This window comes from Meleagris gallopavo, chromosome 5 (assembly GCF_905368555.1).
Source record: "Meleagris gallopavo chromosome 5, MGAL_WU_HG_1.1, whole genome shotgun sequence".
Taxonomy (NCBI): Eukaryota; Metazoa; Chordata; class Aves; order Galliformes; family Phasianidae; genus Meleagris; species Meleagris gallopavo.
The window spans coordinates 51,373,843-51,393,339 of record NC_139408.1 but is presented as its reverse complement, the minus strand read 5'-3'; the positions used below and the strand labels follow the sequence as shown (position 1 = coordinate 51,393,339).

General features: G+C 41.7%; 1 protein-coding gene across 2 annotated transcripts in view; it reads left to right on the top strand.

Annotated features, from left to right (window-relative positions):
• AKT1 (AKT serine/threonine kinase 1) overlaps nt 1-19,497 on the top strand; it is a 71,094-nt gene extending 51,597 nt beyond the window's left edge. For both annotated transcript variants that reach the window (XM_085225730.1, XM_003206757.5), the window contains exons 9-14: nt 454-579; nt 1,847-1,975; nt 6,309-6,523; nt 12,556-12,643; nt 17,262-17,364; nt 18,065-19,497. In XM_085225730.1, coding sequence (XP_085081856.1) covers nt 454-579; nt 1,847-1,975; nt 6,309-6,523; nt 12,556-12,643; nt 17,262-17,364; nt 18,065-18,144 — 741 coding nt within the window. In that variant the 3' untranslated portion in view covers nt 18,145-19,497. The remainder of the gene's footprint in view (nt 1-453; nt 580-1,846; nt 1,976-6,308; nt 6,524-12,555; nt 12,644-17,261; nt 17,365-18,064) is intronic.

The following is a 19,497-nucleotide window of genomic DNA, read 5'->3' as shown; positions in this document are numbered from 1 at the left end:
TGACTTTTAGTTATTCAGAAGAGCGACTTGCTTTCTGTTTGCTTTTCAGGCAGGTTTTAACACTTCTAGATGAATATTATGAACACATTACTATGGAGAGAATTTGAAGTGCAGCAAAATGCTGTTAGTTAAGAAGGAAAAGATGAAATGTCAACATTTTCTCTGAACTGTGCCATAAGATAGTTTTAATATGTAATTGTAATTTGATTAAAAGGTTTTATTTTCTATACACACAAGAAAGTGTAGCTCACAAAGTAGTTATTAGCATACATCCGTGAATATGAGTTATAATGCATTGTTTATGATGGTTTTTAAAACACTTGGGAACACAGCTGGGTGCGGATGGGAGGGAGTTTTCTCTTAGGTAACATCAGGTGCAGGATGGCCTGCAAAGTGTTAGATGTAACACAGAAACATTGACAATCTAAATGTGATACACTGTTGGTCTTGTAGTTGTTTTTCCATCTGTCGAGAGAGCGTGTGTTTTCTGAAGACAGGGCACGTTTTTATGGAGCTGAGATTGTTTCAGCGCTGGATTACCTGCACTCAGAGAAGAATGTGGTCTACAGAGATTTGAAGGTATGGAGAAAAACAATTTCAGAGGCTTTTTGGAGTTGGGTTTTCTGTTTCTTAGTCACAGAAGTAAATGTGCCTTCACTGTAAGAAAGCCTTTTCTCACTGAAGTTTAACATTAACGGTTATTGCAGCTGTCGGGTTTGACTTCACAGGGTGTCTAAACACCTTTGTAGCCTAAGAGCTTGTCTAATGCATTTATCAGGGCTTTGGCAATATTTTGGAGAATACAGAGAGGGTCTGAGCATCGTGAGTTGTGTTCTCCCCTGACTGCTTGTTCCAAAAGAAACCTTTCTGACTTCATGTGTGATGAAATACAATTCTGGACTCTTCATGCCAGGACTGATCAGATACATGCAAATTCACACTGTGTGGATGTTGTTCTTCCTTTCAGTCTGCTGTGCATCACTATCTTCATAGTACCTTCTTGCAGAGAGAAAATTGCATAAAGTTCAAATGGCTTATGTTTGGTGAGCAGAGAGGGAAAAGCACCAAGTAAGAAATCTCAGGGAAAACAAACTAGGGAAGTTCTCAAGGGTATTGCAACAGCAAAATGATTTTCTGAGAAGTGTTTTCAGGAGAGAATGAGGTGTTGCTACTGGGAGCATGCAAGGTAATATTTGCAGGCTACTTCAAAGTGCTTTTAGAGATTCCTGCTGGGATTTTGTATCCCATGTCGCTGTGATTCCTTTGAAATTGCACTTTGTTTCATACATAGTTGAAGCTCTGTCTTGAAATCTGGATGGCCTTGTTAGAAATTGGTAGTGCAAACTAGAATGAATATCAGGTGTTGAGTAGATGTACAAAATGATTCCTGTATCAAGGATATCTGACGAACGGTTCCTTAAACGTACACTTACTTATTTACTTTCATTCATTTACTACTCTTTAGTAGTACAGAATATTTTATACAGTCACTTAAGAATGAAAGTAGGGATGAAGTCATGTGAGAAGTAACAATGCGTTATTTTTAAAAGAATCTGGTGTTCTGTTGGTGATAATATTTTGGTAACATAACTATGTTTACATTCTGTATCTTTTTGTATGTATGACCAGTTATCCAAAGACTGCAAATCAGTCACCTAATGCTCCCTAAAGAACTAGGGAAAGTGATATAAATGCATATTTACATCACACGTGCTTTGGCAGCTACTGTAGTTCAGACTCCAGTGAAAAAACTGTAATCAGTCTGCAGAAATTCATGGTTTTTATTGACTAGCTCAGGAGCAGTGTATGTTATATCTAATGTGTTTCCTTCGGGTTTTCTTCTCAGCTGGAAAATCTTATGCTGGATAAAGATGGACACATAAAAATTACAGACTTTGGACTATGTAAAGAAGGCATAAAAGATGGAGCAACGATGAAGACTTTCTGTGGCACTCCAGAGTATCTTGCACCAGAGGTCTGTTTACACTGGCTTTTAGACATAATTATATTCTTAAATGCCATCCACAACAGCTTTACCGATCCGTAATAACTCCTGTGCCATATTGTGTTCATACAGCACTGCTGTTACATAACACATACTCAAAATCTTTTTATTCATCATTCTGGGACATACCTTCGCTATGAAGATGTGTGATAATTTCCAGATGTGGTAGCATTTTCCTGTTGCTCTAGGGAATATTTACGTTTTAACAGAGGAGTGCTTGCTTCTTGTGTCAGAAGTCTAATTTAAACAAAACAGCACAAAAACTTGTACAAAGGAACAAGCTCTTTTTTAGTGTTCAGCACTGTGTATGTTAAAAGTGCCAACTGCTTCATGGATGAAAATGCACGAAGTCTTCCTCAGGGTTAATTTATTAAGGAAATAATCATAGAATCATAGAATGGCCTGGGTTGAAATGGAGCATAATGATCATCTAGTTTCAACCCCCTGCTACGTGCAGGGTCACCAACCACCAGACCAGGCTGCCCAGAGCCACATCCAGCCTGGCCTTGAATGCCTGCAGGGATGGGGCATCCCAACCTCCTTGGGCAACCTGTTCCAGTGCATCACCACCCTCTGTGTGAAAAACTTCCTCCTAATGTCTAACCTAAACCTCCCTTGTTTCAATTTAAGATCATTGCCCTTGTCCTATCACTATCCACCCTTGTAAACAGCTGTTCCCAAGCAGGGAAGCCTAAGCAGGGAACTTGAATCCCCAAGCATACATTTTGGGTGCTGTTTTTTCTACAGAAAGTGTTTTTGCAAAGCATAAAATCCAAATCCATGGTTGTAACATTCATCCTGGAAATACTTCTTTGGGAAGTTGTGCAACACAGGTGCTGTTAGAGCAGTGAGTGAGTTAAGGGCAGATCAAAAGCGAAATTGTGTGATAGAGAAGATGTATACGTGGTATTTTGCAGGCAGATGCTGGTTTTCTCTGCCTACGCTCTAACCTGTCTGGAAGCAGTTGCTGTATTAGCAGGGCACAGTGCCTGAGCTCATGGCCCGTGCCTCACAGAAGGGCTCATTGCCTGCACTTTGCTACCCATGGCGTTACGGCTGCCATCCAGCTCAGAGCGCAGGCAGGAGCAAGTCTTGGGCTGCCAGCAGATTAGGGATTGCAGGCACACCCAGGATGCATTCCTTCTCCGAGGTGTGCATTGCAAACCTTCCTTGAGTCAAAGTACGCAGAGGTACAAAGCACAGAAGACCAAAGTGGAGGAGGAATATTGCTGTGCAGAGCTGATGTCGCTGCTGATCAGTGCTTTTGCAGCTTGCGTGGTGGTGGCAGTGAGGCAGTTGTATGCTCTCATATTTTTGTTTTAACTACCAGCTGCTCTCAAGGGCCTGCAGTCTTCGTAATAATGAGGAACACGGGCACCTGTCGAAGTAGCTTGCAGCAAAGAGGTGGAGCCAGCTCTCCATGGATCACTAGAAGTCTTCAGTATTTCTAAATTGGGGCCCGTGCAGCTCAATTTGAGATGCACTGATGCAGGGAGTAATTAGCAGCACAACAAAGAGTATTTTTTATTCATAAACATGGCTTTTATTTGGTGGCTCTCCTCCTAAAATCAATGGCTGAACTTCAGTTTCTCATCGAGGATTTTGTGAGGTGATTAAAAAGTATTTGTTTTTACTTAGCACATGGCAATTCCCTGTGTAGGTTGTTATTTTTTCAGTAATAGTGTTTGCTGTTATTTTTCATATTTATGACAAGTTGGTTCATCCAAAACCCTGAAGAACAAATCCTTCTGATTAACCCAGCTCTCTCCTTTACTTTCAAATCCATCTGTGAGCTGGAGTGTTAAACTCTGGAGGCTTTTGTCATCTGGTTGATAGCATGCAGAAAATCTGGAAATTGTGCGTTGAGTGATGTTCTGTGCATTTAAGGTCAAACATCCTTAAAAGCAGAGGCCTCGTTCTCGTTATCTGTGTCTGTAACTTGAATCTGGTGAGCAGCCTGTTTGTACAGTTGTGCATAGTTGTTTTTAGGTTCATATTGGAATCTTGTGCATGGATGACAGTGACTGAACCATGTCAACTTTGATGTGTCAGATATATCAATGACTGTGATGTTTACAGCTGTTGTGCCTTCTCTTTCACATTCCATCTCACAGCAGTCTAGAGCTGCTTGTTAGGGATTGATCATCCTTTAAGTGAAATGACCTTGTTATTTCAGTGCTGTCCTGCACGTTGCAGTAAATCACGGGTACGTGTAATACCTTTTTCATTAAGGTATATTTTTAATACTTGTACCATTACTGTGTTTTATGCAATTACAAGTATGAGCATTTATGTGTTCACATTCATGATAAAGCACTTCGAAGAAATTAGCATTTTATATTCTGTTTAGAATTAATGGAGGAGTGGAAAGTGTCGTAGTTAGCAACCTGTACTATAATGCATTTGTAGTATCCTCACTAAAATAATGTTTGAATTACTCTGTGCCTTTCGAAAGCATCTGTAGCACTGCCCATATTACAACCAAAGCGTTCGTGGTGTTTTGCTTTCAATCCTCTCCTCTCGTAGCTCCTGCAGCAACCTATAAATACACAAACAGAGACCCCGGACAAATTTATTTTAGGTAAACTCAAGCAGGGCAGCAGGAGCAGGAAGCATTGATTGGAAGTGGGGCACTCTGTGCAGGAGCTGCACAGTCACACAAGGGCCACGGTGCCTCGGGAAGGCTGGCTCCTGGAATCCTGTCCGGCCAGCAGCTGTGTCGGCCGTATACAGATATGGGGCAGCTGCAGAGCCAGCTGTCGTTTGGTGTGAATCATACGGCAGGGGATGCTGTAAATAGACCAGCGTGGGGTAATCTAATACCTGGCAGCCTTTTGATTTTTACTGCAGGCCCTTTCCCTCGTTCAGATAATTAAGGAGAATAATTAGTGAATAAAGAGAGGCACAGCGCAAACAGTTGTTCCAGGAAGTCTCAATATTTAAATTTTGCACGCGCACAAAAATTTCTGAAGGTTTTCAGGAGGTTCGGATCCTGCTTCTGTTAAAGGGAAAGCTGCCAACTTCGATCGACTCTTTCAGCCTTTTAGTTTTGAATGCAGAGAATTCTGTACTTCAGCAATGTAAAGCTCATTCAGCCGCCGTGCACTGAGAGGGAGTGAAGGTGGCCTGGTGGTGGTTCTGACTCTTGGTGACAGTACACAGTTCAGTGCAGACCTGTGAAAAGACTGAAGATGACAAGTAAAACCTGAGGACAGGGTCTGGAATATGAGACTGATGGTGTCAACTACAGACAACTATATTGGAGACATGAAGTCTGGGGAAGTGCTCCCAGCATCCACTCCATGAGCCACAAAACGTTCCTGATCTCCTCAGCAACTGTTGGTGCAAAGGATGAGAAATGCAGTGTGAAAGTACTTCTGTGGAGCAAGGGCACTGCTGAGCCCCGAGGCCCTGCATTAATCAGGGATTTGTTGGGTAGAAATGCCCAGGGGAGGGGAAAAATGAAATGTGCTGAACCCCTTCTGCTGTGAGAACTGGAAGAAGCTGAAATGAGGGCCTTCAGTGTTGGAGCCAGTGTGCAAGTCCCACTGGAGGGAGGAAGGAAAATATTTCACTTTGCCTGCCATTTTACAGCCTTGCAGTCGGTCAAGTGTTAGGAGGGGAGTTCTGGCTCTTAGGGCTGAATGTGGGTTAGTCATTTGGTGTGTGTGGGTGGTCTTTTGTGATGTGCAGAGTAGCCCTTTGAGTAGGAGCAGGTTAATACAGAGATGATTGTGATGATCAGTTTGATTTTCAGTTTGTTGCTTCTGAAGTAACAGACCAGTGGGCTTTTTACCTCTTCCCAAAATGGCTCCTTGATTTTATATCTATATATAAAAGATATGTATATATACTGTTCCAAATAGGATCTCATTTAAAAAAAAAATATATATATATATATATATATTTTAATGAGATCCCATTTGGAACAGTTTGTGATGAATAAGTGAAAATTCAGCAGCTGGCTCTGTAATGTGAGAACAGTCCTCAGCCTTTGGGCTTTCAAAGGTTCTGCTTACCATCGATGTAATGAGAGGGGGAGGGTAGAAGAAGGAAGAGGAGAAGAACATTGCCATAACATGCACACTTTCTTCTCTTCCCCATCTTGCTCATCTACTGTGCTCTCTTTTGTCTCTTTCGACCTTTGTTTTCAAGGAGAATCTTCTGAAAACACTCTGTGCTAATAGATTCAGCTGTGTAACACGAGAACATGAATTTGCTGGTGTAAATTTTACTTCTTGAGTTCTGCGTTCATTCCCAGTGTAGAAATGTCTTCTGAAGCCTTCTCCTTACCTTTCTGCAGGTGCTGGAAGATAATGACTATGGTCGTGCAGTGGACTGGTGGGGATTAGGAGTTGTGATGTATGAAATGATGTGTGGCCGGCTCCCTTTCTACAATCAGGACCATGAAAAGCTCTTTGAACTCATCCTTATGGAAGAGATTAGATTTCCACGCACTTTGTCACCTGAAGCAAAATCTCTCTTGTCAGGTTTGCTGAAGAAAGATCCTAAGCAAAGGTGAGGCTTTTTCTTAATATTTGTGTTTTTAAACACTCGTTCCCTCAGAAAAAGCTAAATAAATCAAGGCCTTCTCCAAAAAGTTAGTAACTGTGTTTTGTAGAGGTGTGCCTGTGAAAGGGAGCTGTCTTTTTAGACAAGTGACTTAAAAGTGGCTGTTCCTGTGCTGCCATTTAAATGATCCATATCTCCACCACTGAGAAGCAATTGAAGAGGATTCTGCACAAAGGATACTGAATGCACACATGCCAGTCTTTCTGTATTTAAAAATGAGGAAGGTATTTTGGATGAAATTCTGGATTTGTTTTTAACTGGTTCACAATTATCATCTATCTACCAAGCAGAGCTGAGAGATGTAGCACTCACACCTATTCAGTTTCATCTTAACTTTTGACTCAGGCTGGCTTGCAGATGGCAACATGAAGCAGTTCTGTTGATCAGAAGACCGAATTTCAGAACTTGATGGCTGCCAGCTATAGCTTTGGACAAAGCAAGTTAACCTTGCTTTTGGTCATAATTAATCTGATCGTTGCTGTGAGTTATCAGCTGCTCTACAGTAATTGTTTTACCATCTATCCAAGTTCAGGCTGCTTACAGTAAGCTTTCTGAATTTTCTGTTCAATCTGTGCCAGTGATCTATCATCCTGCTTTGGACAGCAGGTGGTGGTGTTTGTACCGTGTTTGTGGTGGAGTTCATACTGTGCTTTAATCTACTTTTCCCATTTCCTCCTTTTGTTTAAAAAAAAAAAAAAAAAAAAAAAAAGCCTATGTCTTAATACCAAACAAAAACAACATCAACAAAAAAGAAAACCCCAAACCCTTAATGGCTAACAAACAAAACATAACAAAAAATAGAACAGGATCCAAAAAGGATGTTGACCTTTGCACCAAGGGTAAACATCAGTCTGAAAACCTGCTATCTTGTCAGCCCAGACACTTTTTAAACAAACGAAAATAGTGACTCTGAACCTTCCCACCATAACGGAAACCAAGCTAGGAAACCTTTCACACGAGGTGTAGGTAAAGTGTTCCAGTTTGCTTTCTGATGTTTGTCTAGTTTGTGCATCCATACGCTCTTAACGTGAAAATGCTTTTTGCCAGTTTGGGATTTCTTAGAGCAGGGATTTTTTTGTCACAAGGGTGGACTCCCTCCATCACTACTTTTACTTGTGTGATGGATTAGCAGCCCTCTGGGTACTCCGCCCAGCAAATGTGGCTGCAGCCCCTGCCAGCAGGATTCCTGTCTAGGAAAGTCCTGGGTTAAATACAGTTGTGACCCTCTTGTAGCTTATTCAGGTGGGGCCTTTCAATCTCTGGAAACACAAGCAGCATCTGCTGTAATTTGTTCTTAAAGGAGCATCTCTGATAAACCAAAATACAATTTGTTTACAAACAAAGAACGCCCACTTGTTTCTAATTGCAAGGTTTTTCCAATGCCAATAATTACTCTACAATATGCTCATTTTATACAAATAGCCACTTCTTCACGTGTATCTTCAGCAGGCTTGGAACCAGTGATGCTGTGATCTGTTGGACAGATGATTTTCACGCTGGTGATAGAAATAACTATAGACTAGAGAAGCCTGCACCTTGCTAATTACACTCTGCCTCCCAAGCTTTTTGGATCCTGGACCATTCTTAAATACTGGTTTCTCACCAATCACTGTTCACCCAGCTTTTTAACTGCAGTTGGGATTCTGCAATGCAGTGCACTTGGTGGTGTTTCGGGCAGCAGGGAGAGCTGAGTTGGGGGCACTGGGGGTGGCAGTCCTGAGTCCTGCCCTGCCCTTGTAGTGTTGTGGGTTTTACTGTCAGCTGTTCACACGGTGTGGTCTGTATTGGGGTGGGCACCTGGGAGACGTGGTGATTGACTCATAATGAGGTCATTCAGCCATGCTAAAGGAAAACACCCAGATAGCCACAAAATACAGTCAGTTGAAATTAAATAACGTGCAGCAGTCCATTTCACATTAGCCTATTGATGATGTTTTGGGGAATTTGTGTAATTGAACAGAAATCCCCTCCTCAGCAAAGCCCAGTGATTGGCAGAAGTTGGCTTCATTGTAGCGTTTGTGGCAGAAAACATCATCACTGGCATTTAGTTACTGCTAGTGGGCTCGAGAATGGGACAGAGGAGATGAGCAAAAGGAAAATGAAACAGGGACGTATTCTTCTTTCCAGTAAAATCACCCCCCTTCCTCCCCCCCAAAAAAGTTGAAATAATGAAACTCAGTGTAAATCGTAAATGAATTATGAACCAGAGTTGGTGAATTGAATCTTACAAATTACCTGTTGTACATAAGCTGGAAATAGAGTCATAGCATTCTGCTTTTAGTAATGGCAACTCCCAGGCATATGGGGAAAATATGAAGAACAATAAATTGCATTCTGCTTTTAATAATGGCTGTTTCCTAAATTTGGTCATATAAAATCCATTTTGTAAGAGAAAAGGAATTTTGAAGTTTCTTTTGGGATTGATATAAGTTTATTAATCTTGTAATGTGAGCCTTAATTTTCCTAAGAAGGAAAAAATCTATTCTACAAATTCTTCTTTTTAGTGTGACCTGAAATCCTCCTCTGCTGCTTTGTGACATAGATGAAATGGAAGGAGGTAATCATAGCATAGTTGTACACGTAAAACAGCAAAGTTGTTGGCATTCTGATTATTTTTTATCTAAGTAGGGTCTGCAACTTGTGAAGGTGGGCATGCATCAGAGGGCTCCATGTAGCTGGGCTGAGCTTAGGTGTGTGAGTGCATTGTAACCAGCAGAGTCTCAGAGGCACTGAACCTTGGCAGGTTTTAAACCTGAGGGACCTCCAAGGCTGTTCTGTCTGAATTTTGATGCTGTTTTCACTGCATCCTTTTGTGCTGCCCACGTGGAGGAGGGTGGCCTCCAGTGTTCAGCCTCTTTCCATGTGTTTATCACGAGCTGCTTCGTTTCATCAGTGCTGCCTTTGGTGGTGCTGTGGGACCTTGCCATGCAGGAATTAAGAGGAGGAAGACCTGTTAGAAGGTCAGACGACTGCACAGAGCTGCAGATGTCTGTTCTCTCTGTGGTTCTTTGCTACGTGAAGGGTAAGCAGCGTGAGCAAACCTGCTCTCAGGTGCAGCAAAGTCTGCACCCTTGCAGCTGCTGTTGGCTTTGGAAGAGGTGGGGGTGACAACTGTCGGGACTGCAGACCCCCCTGCTTCCTCTGCAATAAGCTCTTGAATAGCTGCTCCTGTTCTGCAGCACGCTTCGTGTCTTGTTGGCTTGCAGAGCTTTGGCATCACGTGTGACAGGCATCTGGTGTCTGAAACCTGTGTCCTGTAAGTACAAAAAGGTTGTCATCTCCAGAGAGCCTCAGCATCCTTGTTATCCCTTGAACTGCTCGTCAGGACTGTGCACATTTCACCAAGTGCTGTGAAGGGAGGCTGAGCTTTAGCTCTTGTACACAGTAACATTAGTCACATTAATAACATTGCTACTTCAGAGTTGTTCAGGATCATTCTGGATGTGAGTTTGAGCAAACTCAGGCCAGAGCTTCTCTGTGCTGCTAGCACTGGCCCCAGGAAGGCTGGGTAGATGCAATTCATAAATATGTGCCTGTGGCTGCTAAAGGTCTGTGAGGGTAAGGACCGTACCAAAGTACAGTCCTGCTCTCCTTCCTGCCTGTATCACAGAAGCTGAAATAAGCATCTGTGAGCTCCAACCTGGTGAACACAAGGAGCTTTTTCTGAGCTGGTGTTCCTTGGCTTCTGGAACACAGGCACTTGTGATTAAATAATTAAAGTAACTTGCAAGTAGCACACAATATCATAACAATTGAAAGTGTGGAAACAATTTGAATTTAACAATAACGTTGTATTTATAAATAATTTTCTTCTTGGAATTTAACTGAAGCACCAAACCAGAGGGTCTCAAGTTTTGAAGGAAGTTAAATTAATAACCAGAACCATTCAGCAGGTACATTTTAAGGAGACCAGTTTGGATTAAAAAAAAAATAAAATGTTTTTCAGTCTCTACATGTACTGAGATATTTGCTTGTACACGGTAAGCCTCAGCAGCCTTTCATTTTTGAGTTCTCTTTATACAGATTTTGGTTCTGTTTGAAGACTTAGACGTATAGAATTTAACATCACTGTACAGGAGTCTTGAAAAAGTCTGCTGTTCATGCTGTATTTTTCTTCAGTTGTTGCATATCCCTACGAGAGAGAAACGTGTTGGGCTTTCAGTTCTCAGCATCCCTTTTGTATTGGGTGCTGACACAATTTTGTTCACCTTGAGAGGGTCTTTTCATAATAATTCTGAAAAGTATAAGATATTTTAGAATAAGTTCATATCCAAAACATGCGTTTTCTATCGTTTTTCCATTAGATTTGAACGGGTTTGTTTAATAGTATCAGTTTTTAAAAGGTAAGTAAAACATCTGGGGTTTCTCTTGGCATTTCCCTGAGTGTGTGTTTGCCCTTCATGGAACAAAGGCTCATAATAGATAATGTATTCTCCAAAGCACTTGTGTATGGCTGCAATCATCCAGCCTTTCTGCATGCTTGTGCAAAACAGTACTTGGGTTCTTTGTAGCTTTTAGTCACTTCATAACTCCCAAACTTAGTTGCTGGAGTGCAGCCTGGTGCCATCTGGGAGTAAAGAGGAAAGAACTGATCGATTCCACCCTCTTCTTCACCGGCCATCTTCATCTGCACCAGGGAAGCAGTGGAGGAGCCTGATATAGACTTGGCAAACCCTCTAGACCTGCAGGGAACTGACTGAGAGATGATTACTCACAGATTTTGTCTCTGTTCCCAGGCTACCCTGGCATTTGTCTCTGTTCCAGGTGGCTTTGCAGCTGTATGCCATGCTGGCACACGGAGGGGAGAGCCGTCGTCCAGCCTGTTGTGGCCTGTGGGGCTCTGGGGTGGACTTAGGCTTGCAGTTAGAGTTTACCGGGGGAGACAGAGTGTCCCTCAGCTCTTTGTGACTTGAAGCCTGGCAGTCTGTTGTATGTTGCACTGCAGGTTTCCTGAAGAAACAGAGACAAGCAAACTCCTTAGAATACTGTGCCACTAAACGAAACAGGGCCAGGCAGCAAGCACGGGTGCTGAACTAGTAAGCCTTCATCACCTGGAGCCAATGTTCCAAGCCCATAAAATCAAGTTAACTTTTCAGTTTGCCAGTGGCATTGGGGTGGCAGCAGGAACAGAGGCTCGCAGATACCAGAGGTCAGACTGGGTGAACAGAGATAGAGAAAGCCAGAGTATCTCTTCACCTTGTTATCCGGCGTAAGTCTCCTGCTGATTGCTCAGTATGTGTTTAGTTTTCGCAATGCATTGTCTTTGTGTGCAGATGTGAGAACACTTTAACCTCCACAGCAAAATTTAAGCATCTGTTAGCTCCAGACTGCAACTAAACTGATTATGTCTATAAGCTGTGTGGACAGTTTTATTCTGGAATAAAAATGCTTTATCTTGATATACCTTTAAGTCAATAAAACACCCTTTGTGCTTTCTTGAAACTGAAGAGGAGGAAGGATTTGCGTACAAGATGATATTATCACTGTAGTTGTCAACTGTTTTCTTTAATGGAAATTTAAATCAGATTGCATAGATCAGTTTGTCTTAAAAATACTTGCCTCTCTTAAGCATCAAAATCAAGTTCAGTTTTATTGCTGCCATTGCGCTGCTCCTGAAATCTCTAAGGGGTAGTCACTTGTTAATTTAGGAGGAGGGAAGGCCAGGTTGCTCAGACCCTTACTTGCAGTATCTGCTCTAGACTGTAGGACAGCATCCTTTCTGAGGTTTGTTTGTTTAACAGAAGCCTTAATTACATACTAAGATTTCTTAATGTGTTTTCAAACCTTTTAGACAAACTGTGTTGACATCTAAAATAGACTGTCCTGCAGGCCTTGCAGAAAAAACAAATGTGAAACAAATGCCAGAATTGCTCTGGAACGTGTTATGTAAACTGTGAATTTCTTCAGTACCATTTAATAAAAATTGTATGAAGAAAAAATAACTGTATTCAAACACTTCTTTATTTTGCCCCAAACAGGTTAGGAGGCGGTCCTGATGATGCCAAGGAGATTATGCAACACAAATTCTTTGCTGGCATTGTTTGGCAAGATGTATACGAGAAAAAGGTACTTAAACAACTCTTCTTCCAAGGTGAATGGTAGTGCACCTCAGATTTTGTTGCCTGTGGTACGGTACACACAAGTTCTCCACAGAAGAGATTTGCAATTGTTTTTATCAAGGCTGAATTGCTCCTTGCTTCTTAAAATCCTGTGGCTGAATTGCTTCAGAACCAAAGGTTTGGTTTTTTTCTGCATTGAGAGAGAGGCCTCTCTCAATTAGAAATGGTTCCCTGTGATTGAATAAATAAGGCTATAGCCAAAATTGCTTCCAAATGTAGATGCTGTATAAGCTTTTGAAATGGCATTTCCTGTGAATTCCTGTTGCCATTTCTTGCTATCAACTGATGTACCCCTTGTGATTTATGGAGCCTGAAAGTTGGGAACTGCTGGTTCCTGAGCATCTGGAAGCAAAACTTTGTAGAAACAGAGTGGAAGACTGGCTGTGCCATTCCCTTTGTTTTTCTTGTCTTGAATGACATAATCAGGCTGAATTCAACAGGCACAGTGAAATACAGTCTTTTGCATCCTAAGACATGTGTATATATTTGGTGATATAGGAATGTTGTGAAGTGTCCACCCTTCATGGCTTTTCTCCTCAGCTTTCCTTGAGACTCACTGAGTTTGTAGGCATTCCAGTGAGTTTCATCAGCTGCATCTGTCTCACTGCCCTTTCACTCCCCAGTCACTCAGTGCACTCTTCTGGGATGTCCCTGTTGATGCTTTTGATCTGCTGTTGTCCTCTCCCAATTAATTCTCATCAGCTGCCATTTCCTAGCAGTCACATGAAATGCAGCTAACTGAAACTTAGGTCTGGTGATTCAAGGCTCCCATTTACTGATGCCATATGATCTCACCCAACCTCAGCCTTCCCTCATTTCCCTCCTTCCCCTGCAGCCCCATAAGATACCAGCTCTAGTTGAATCTATCAGTAGAGTTCAGTTCTGATTCCAGATGATGAAAGCAGGCAAGAAAGGAGATCTAATTCCTTGGATTCTTTTGGTAGAACTAATGCAGTGCAATTTTTGTTTTCTTAGAAAGCAGAGAATGACGCCACTGCTTTCCATACTGCAGTAAGAGAATTGTCCAGTGCTTCTATACAAGGAGAGCTCTGTTTCCTTCTTGTTCACTTCCTCCTAGATTTGTATGACTAAAAGGAACTGAAAAATTAGAAAGTAGTTCTTTGTGCCTTGAAAGCATATGAAGCTTTGAGATCTGTCCTTTCAAAATGTCTCTTGCAGAGTTCCATGCAACCTATGATGTAGGTTTGGGCAGGAGGGAACAGTGTGACTCGTGCAAGGAAGCTGGATTCTGGTTTTTTCCCTATCCCTATCCCCCCTATCAATAGTGCACCTGAAATTTGGATGTAAGCTGTTATCTATTATAGAAATAGCTGTCCTGTGTAAATGGAGAGATTTCATACAGCCCATGAGCAATTGCTGCCTGAGTTCTGGGTGGTCCAATGGGGTTCTTGCAGCATTTGCCTGAAATGCAGCATAGTGAATAAATCCGGAATTCTGTCAGCTGCCTGGGGGTGGTTGTGCACTCAGCTTGGTTACCCCCCATCTCCAGAAAATGGCAAATATGTTTATGAGTACAGGTTTAGGGTACTTGAGAACGCTTACTTTGTAATTAAGCTTTTTGGAAACAGAGCTGTGCTTTGAGTTATAAGCGGTTTTGAGTCACTGAGGTTGTCCCAAGGATGTAAAATATTCATTAGACTATCCTGGAGAAGTGCTGCTATTTGTCTCTGGTGTAACAAAAGGTGCAGTTCAATTTGCAGTGCTTTGCCCATCCACAAGTGAGAGGTACGCAATGAGATGTTAATCACATGCAGGTTTTACTGGGCTCTTGCCTTTTAAGCCAACATAAGCCTGCGGGTATCAAGCTGGTCTGCAGCAGTGGGAGGCTACAGGTGGCACCTCTCTGCTGGTTGAGCTGCAGAGCTATTGCAGTGACAGCTTTTCAGTAAAGCAACATATTTGCTTGCTAAAGCCAGCAGTGTAGCTTTCTGTGGCTTCCCCTCTGTTTCCAGCTTAATGTTCTGAATTTGACAGCTAGGAAAAGAATTTTGTCTTGTGGGTGCAGCGTAATCTGTCTCAAATTGCTTTTAACAGATCCTAAAATAAAAGGAAGAAATGATCCAGGCAGCAGTCGCCCATTACACATGCGTTCTGACTTAGGGCTGCTGCTCCAAGTCACTCTGATGTGCACAGTTCAGGTGTCTGCTGCATTGCCCAAGTCCTAAATCACTGTGTGCTGCACAAAGCAAGCCAGAGCGGCTGGGAGCTCTGCCATGCCCAAACCACCCTCAGCTTAAAAAGGACAGACCGAGCTTCATGTGCACATGCACACCCGGCTTGTGAAACAGCATACCCAGTTCACTTTAAGGTAACAGGCAGAAAACTGCTATGAGGAGAAAAAATAGAGATGATGTGATAAATAATACTCATCCTCAGCAGGGCTTTATGCGTAACGTGCTGGTTTGACTTGATCGAGAATACTGTTATTAGCATTACAATGTGCACCATTCCCTCTTCAGTAGCTCTGGGAGGACTGCAGGGCGCAGAGGGACTACTGGCTTTGGGATATCCGGTTTCCTTTTCCGTTTTAAATTCGGGACATAAAGCCCGACCTAATTTTTTTACAGGAACATTTGCCAGGCTCCTTGAAGCCATATTTGGGAACAGAGAATAATTAGCAATTAAAAAAGGATGATGAATACGTACTGTAATTTTGCTCTCTTCTATAATAAAGATAGAATTTGTATGTCCCTTAGTACTTAAAGATTGGTTTTAAACTGCAGAATGCTTCTTTGTATTTGGAAATAAAGCTATATGTGTTGATTACACTGCTTGGAGGCTTTACATTGAAAAAGAAGAGGCTGTATTGTCGGGTGGGAAAGTCAGAGCAGTGCTGTTAGGTGCTCTCAAAAAGAAGGCTAATGAGGAGCTTGAAGGCAGTGATTTTCCTATTAGCTGACTTGCCAAGCAGATGATTCTTCAGCTTTCCTCCGGCTCGGATCTGAAGGTGGAAAAGAGATCCTTTGTACATTCAAGATATGATGATATTTTCCAGATAGTGATTTCTGTCGCTTTACTTGTGCAAGAGCAAAAGTGCATCTCAGGGTCACTGCTTAATTCCAGTCTGAGCCATTTACCACTTGCCCAGATGAACCTTTCCCTGCGGTTTCAGCTTGGAAGCCATACACTTCCTCAATCACGCTCCAAAATTGTTGCCCAGTGTGGCTCAGTGCTATTAAAAGATGGCCACATTTAACCCCAGCGGTGGGCGACCCGAAGCCCAGCTCTGAGAGCTGCGCGTGCCCTCTGTGGGCAGGCTGAGGGCAGTGTTTACATCGTGTTCCTCGTGTATCATGCGGCGGGGAGGTGAGCAAGGTCTGAATCCCAGAGACTTTGCCCTCCAAAATTGTATGTGTTCCAACTCCGTGCATCTGCATGCAGCCGGCTCTGGCACCCTGCTTCCTAGGCTTTCTTCTCCTTCAGCCCCATTCAAGCAGCTCAGCTCCATCTGGAGTTCCTGTTGCCAGTGCTTGCCTACGTGCACGTGAATGATTTCTGACCCTTCTGCCCAAGTGCATTTCAAGAATAGGACCGGAACAGTGCTGTAATAAGAGGATGATGGTTACTGCTCTTTTTTTTTTTTTTTTTTTTTAAACACTTCTATTCCTTCCTTCTCTTCCTTCCTTTCTTTCTTGTTCAGAGTTTACATCAAACTGCTTTTTGAGAATTTGGAGCATAATGCTTAATGTAGCTGCTGCTGTGACCCACGTTCTCCCAAGCTGCTCCAGTCTGCTGCGCAGTTGTGTTTTGAGCTGCTGGGGCACAGTAACTATAGTTGGAATTTTTTTGTGAATGTTATCACCCTTATTCCTCAGTATGGGAGAGAGGTGAACCTACTGGAGCGTTTCCAGAGGAAGGCTATGAAAATGGCCCAAGGAGGGACAGGCTGAGAGAGCTGGGGATTGGGGGAGACCTTTCAGTATCTGAAGGGGGGCTGTAAAGGAGAAGGGGATGGACTCTAGCAGGGTCTGTTGTGATAGGACAAGGGGAAATTGTCCTATGCGCAGAGAGATGGTGGATGTCCCATCCTTAGAGACAGCCACGATCAGGCTGGACGGGGCTCTGTGCACCTGATGGAGCTGTGGGTGTCCCTGTTTACTGCAGGGGAGTTGGATTAGATGGTCTTTAAAGGTCCCTTCCAACTCAGATGTCTCTGTGACTTTTTTTTGCAAGGATTACTAATCCGTTTGCAGTTGCTGGTTCTTACTCCTTTTCAACCTCCTCGAGTGTAAATCAGACGAGATTTGCATATAATTAGGAAGAGAAGCAGTATGTACTGTTAATTTAAACTCTTACATGTATGTTATTTTTTACTTGAAGTGACATTAGGAGTGTCGGATTTTCTTTGTACAATTAAATTCTAGAAGCGCAACGTGTTAAAGGCCTCATAAGTGCACACCTAGCCTTAATGCATGCTGTTCCTTTTTTATGGACTGTTGGGGTTTTTGAAGCCACTGTAGCTTATAACCATACTTCAGATCCTGCCTGCTTGAAACAGTACTTCGTGAACCTGTAAACAAACAGTATTTTTCTGTTTTTCATAGCTTGTACCTCCATTTAAGCCACAAGTTACATCTGAAACAGATACAAGATACTTTGATGAAGAATTTACAGCACAGATGATTACAATCACTCCTCCTGACCAAGGTAAAGTTCTCCCAAACATTTCCCGCTGTCTTTTCCAGGCCATAAAAACAATTTGCTGTAAGGTTATTTGTTAGAACATATGAAAGATGCTCACACATTTTTTCACGTATTTGACCAAGAATTTGTGTGAATTTCAGAATCAGTGTGAAACTTTCGACACATCTCTCCTGCTTCAGAAATGGGAAACCCATTTTAGAAGACACTGAAGTTATTTATACTGTTGTCTTTTCAAAATCTGCATAGTCCTCTGTTGGGGAAAAAAGCTCTGTTCATGAGCTTTACTGCGTACATCTGTTCACACACTGGGTATATGCAGTCAGTTGAGTTTGGGTTAATGTCCATTCTCAGTCAGTCTTTCATTCTGATGGAGCATGTTCAGTACTTTGAAATAGCAACTGCCAAAGATTCAGAACACTGAATATGAAGTTAAGTGATGAAAGCCCCTAGCAGTTTTAAATAGACATCCAAACAACCATTTTCAGAGTGAACATAAACTCAGGATCTTCTGTGATGCCCAGTGAATGGGGTGAGATTTCAGACTTGATGTCTCTTTGTTTTTTCTAGCTGTGGAAGAAGAAATCAAGGCTGAATTTTCTGAGAGAAATTTACTATGTGTTATCTCGTTGTTTGTTTATGTAAAATAAAAAAAAAAACCAAATGTTGTCTAACGGGTTTGCTTTGTTTGTTTTTCTTCCTCCAGATGACAGCATGGATTGTGTAGACAATGAGAGAAGACCTCATTTTCCTCAGTTCTCCTATTCAGCCAGTGGAACCGCTTAATGTTTTGCAGTGTTTTCCCATTCAGAAACAAAACAGACTGCATTTTGGGGACCTTACTTCAATGGACACTAGAGAACTTTCTTTATTATCTGAATTACAAACTGTGTTTGTATTACGATTTAGATGAATTTGTAGGAAGCCTCACAGATTCTGTATTTAAAACAATTCTTTGATGCATTTTTGAGAAGGAAAACAAATCCATTCTTAAAGTATTACGTCAAGGCTCTTATGCTGAACGACCATAGGTTTTTAAGAATATGCACCAAAACTGTTTACTTTAGAATTAATTAAGGTATTCAACATATCAGCAGCTCTGACCAGAACATCCCCTTGTTTTATTTATTTCATACAGTTCATTGTCTAAATATAGAATCTGCACTCTGAACAATTAGATTTATATAGGAAGATATAAGACTTTAGTAGTTAGTGCAATAATAGAAGCAACAAAGTGAACAAACTCTGGAGGATTAAGGTTCAAACTCATTTTGGACAGCAGTTGAAGTGTCATCCAGCTCCAGAAAACCAACTATAGGAACAGCATTAATGGCCTCAGTGAGGTAAATCAAAAAGCAAAAGTTATTTTTGTTATAACATCTGCTACAAGACATTACATATCAAACCGAATCCAGTGGAATCTGGTCCATTGCTACACAGTACAGCTGAATATTCCGTTCAGGACAGTGCATTTAATTGTTCCATTTGTGTAGTTTAGGAATACTTCATAGGATTGGCTTCTCAGAACATAGAAAATGCTTAATTTACCAATTAATACGAACTGCAACAACACAGAATCATCCACTTTCACCACTGTATAAAAATACCATACAGGTCTACATGAGAAACCACCTGAAGGAGCGAGTTATCCAGACAGACATCCATTTTGGCACTGAAGTAATGACTTGTTGCCGCTTTTTTTTTTTTTATGAAAAGATATATGAATATATATAAACACTTAATGATTTTTTGCATCATGCCAGATCATTTCCTCTTTCTTGAGTGTGCATTAAAGGTATCAACTGACAGTTCACGGTGCCTTCTCACTCTTGAAGATTCACTTTACCAGTGTTTCCCATGTATAAGAAAAAAACTAGGTTGGAACTTCGTATGTGTTTGAATAATAATGGTGTTCAAAAAGTGAATTTTTTTTTGTTTCTTCATTTTTTTTTTAACCTTAGTGGAAAAATTCCCCTCACCCTATTTTTGTTGTATCAGTTTCTTTGTAATTTTCATAAAAGCAGTCTTATTCTGTCTCTCCTGCGAATGAATTTATTCCATTGTAGGTTGCATTCTCTTAAATTGCTTTTTTGTGGTTTTTTTTTGTTCTCTTGACTGTATAAAAAACGATGCCATGTA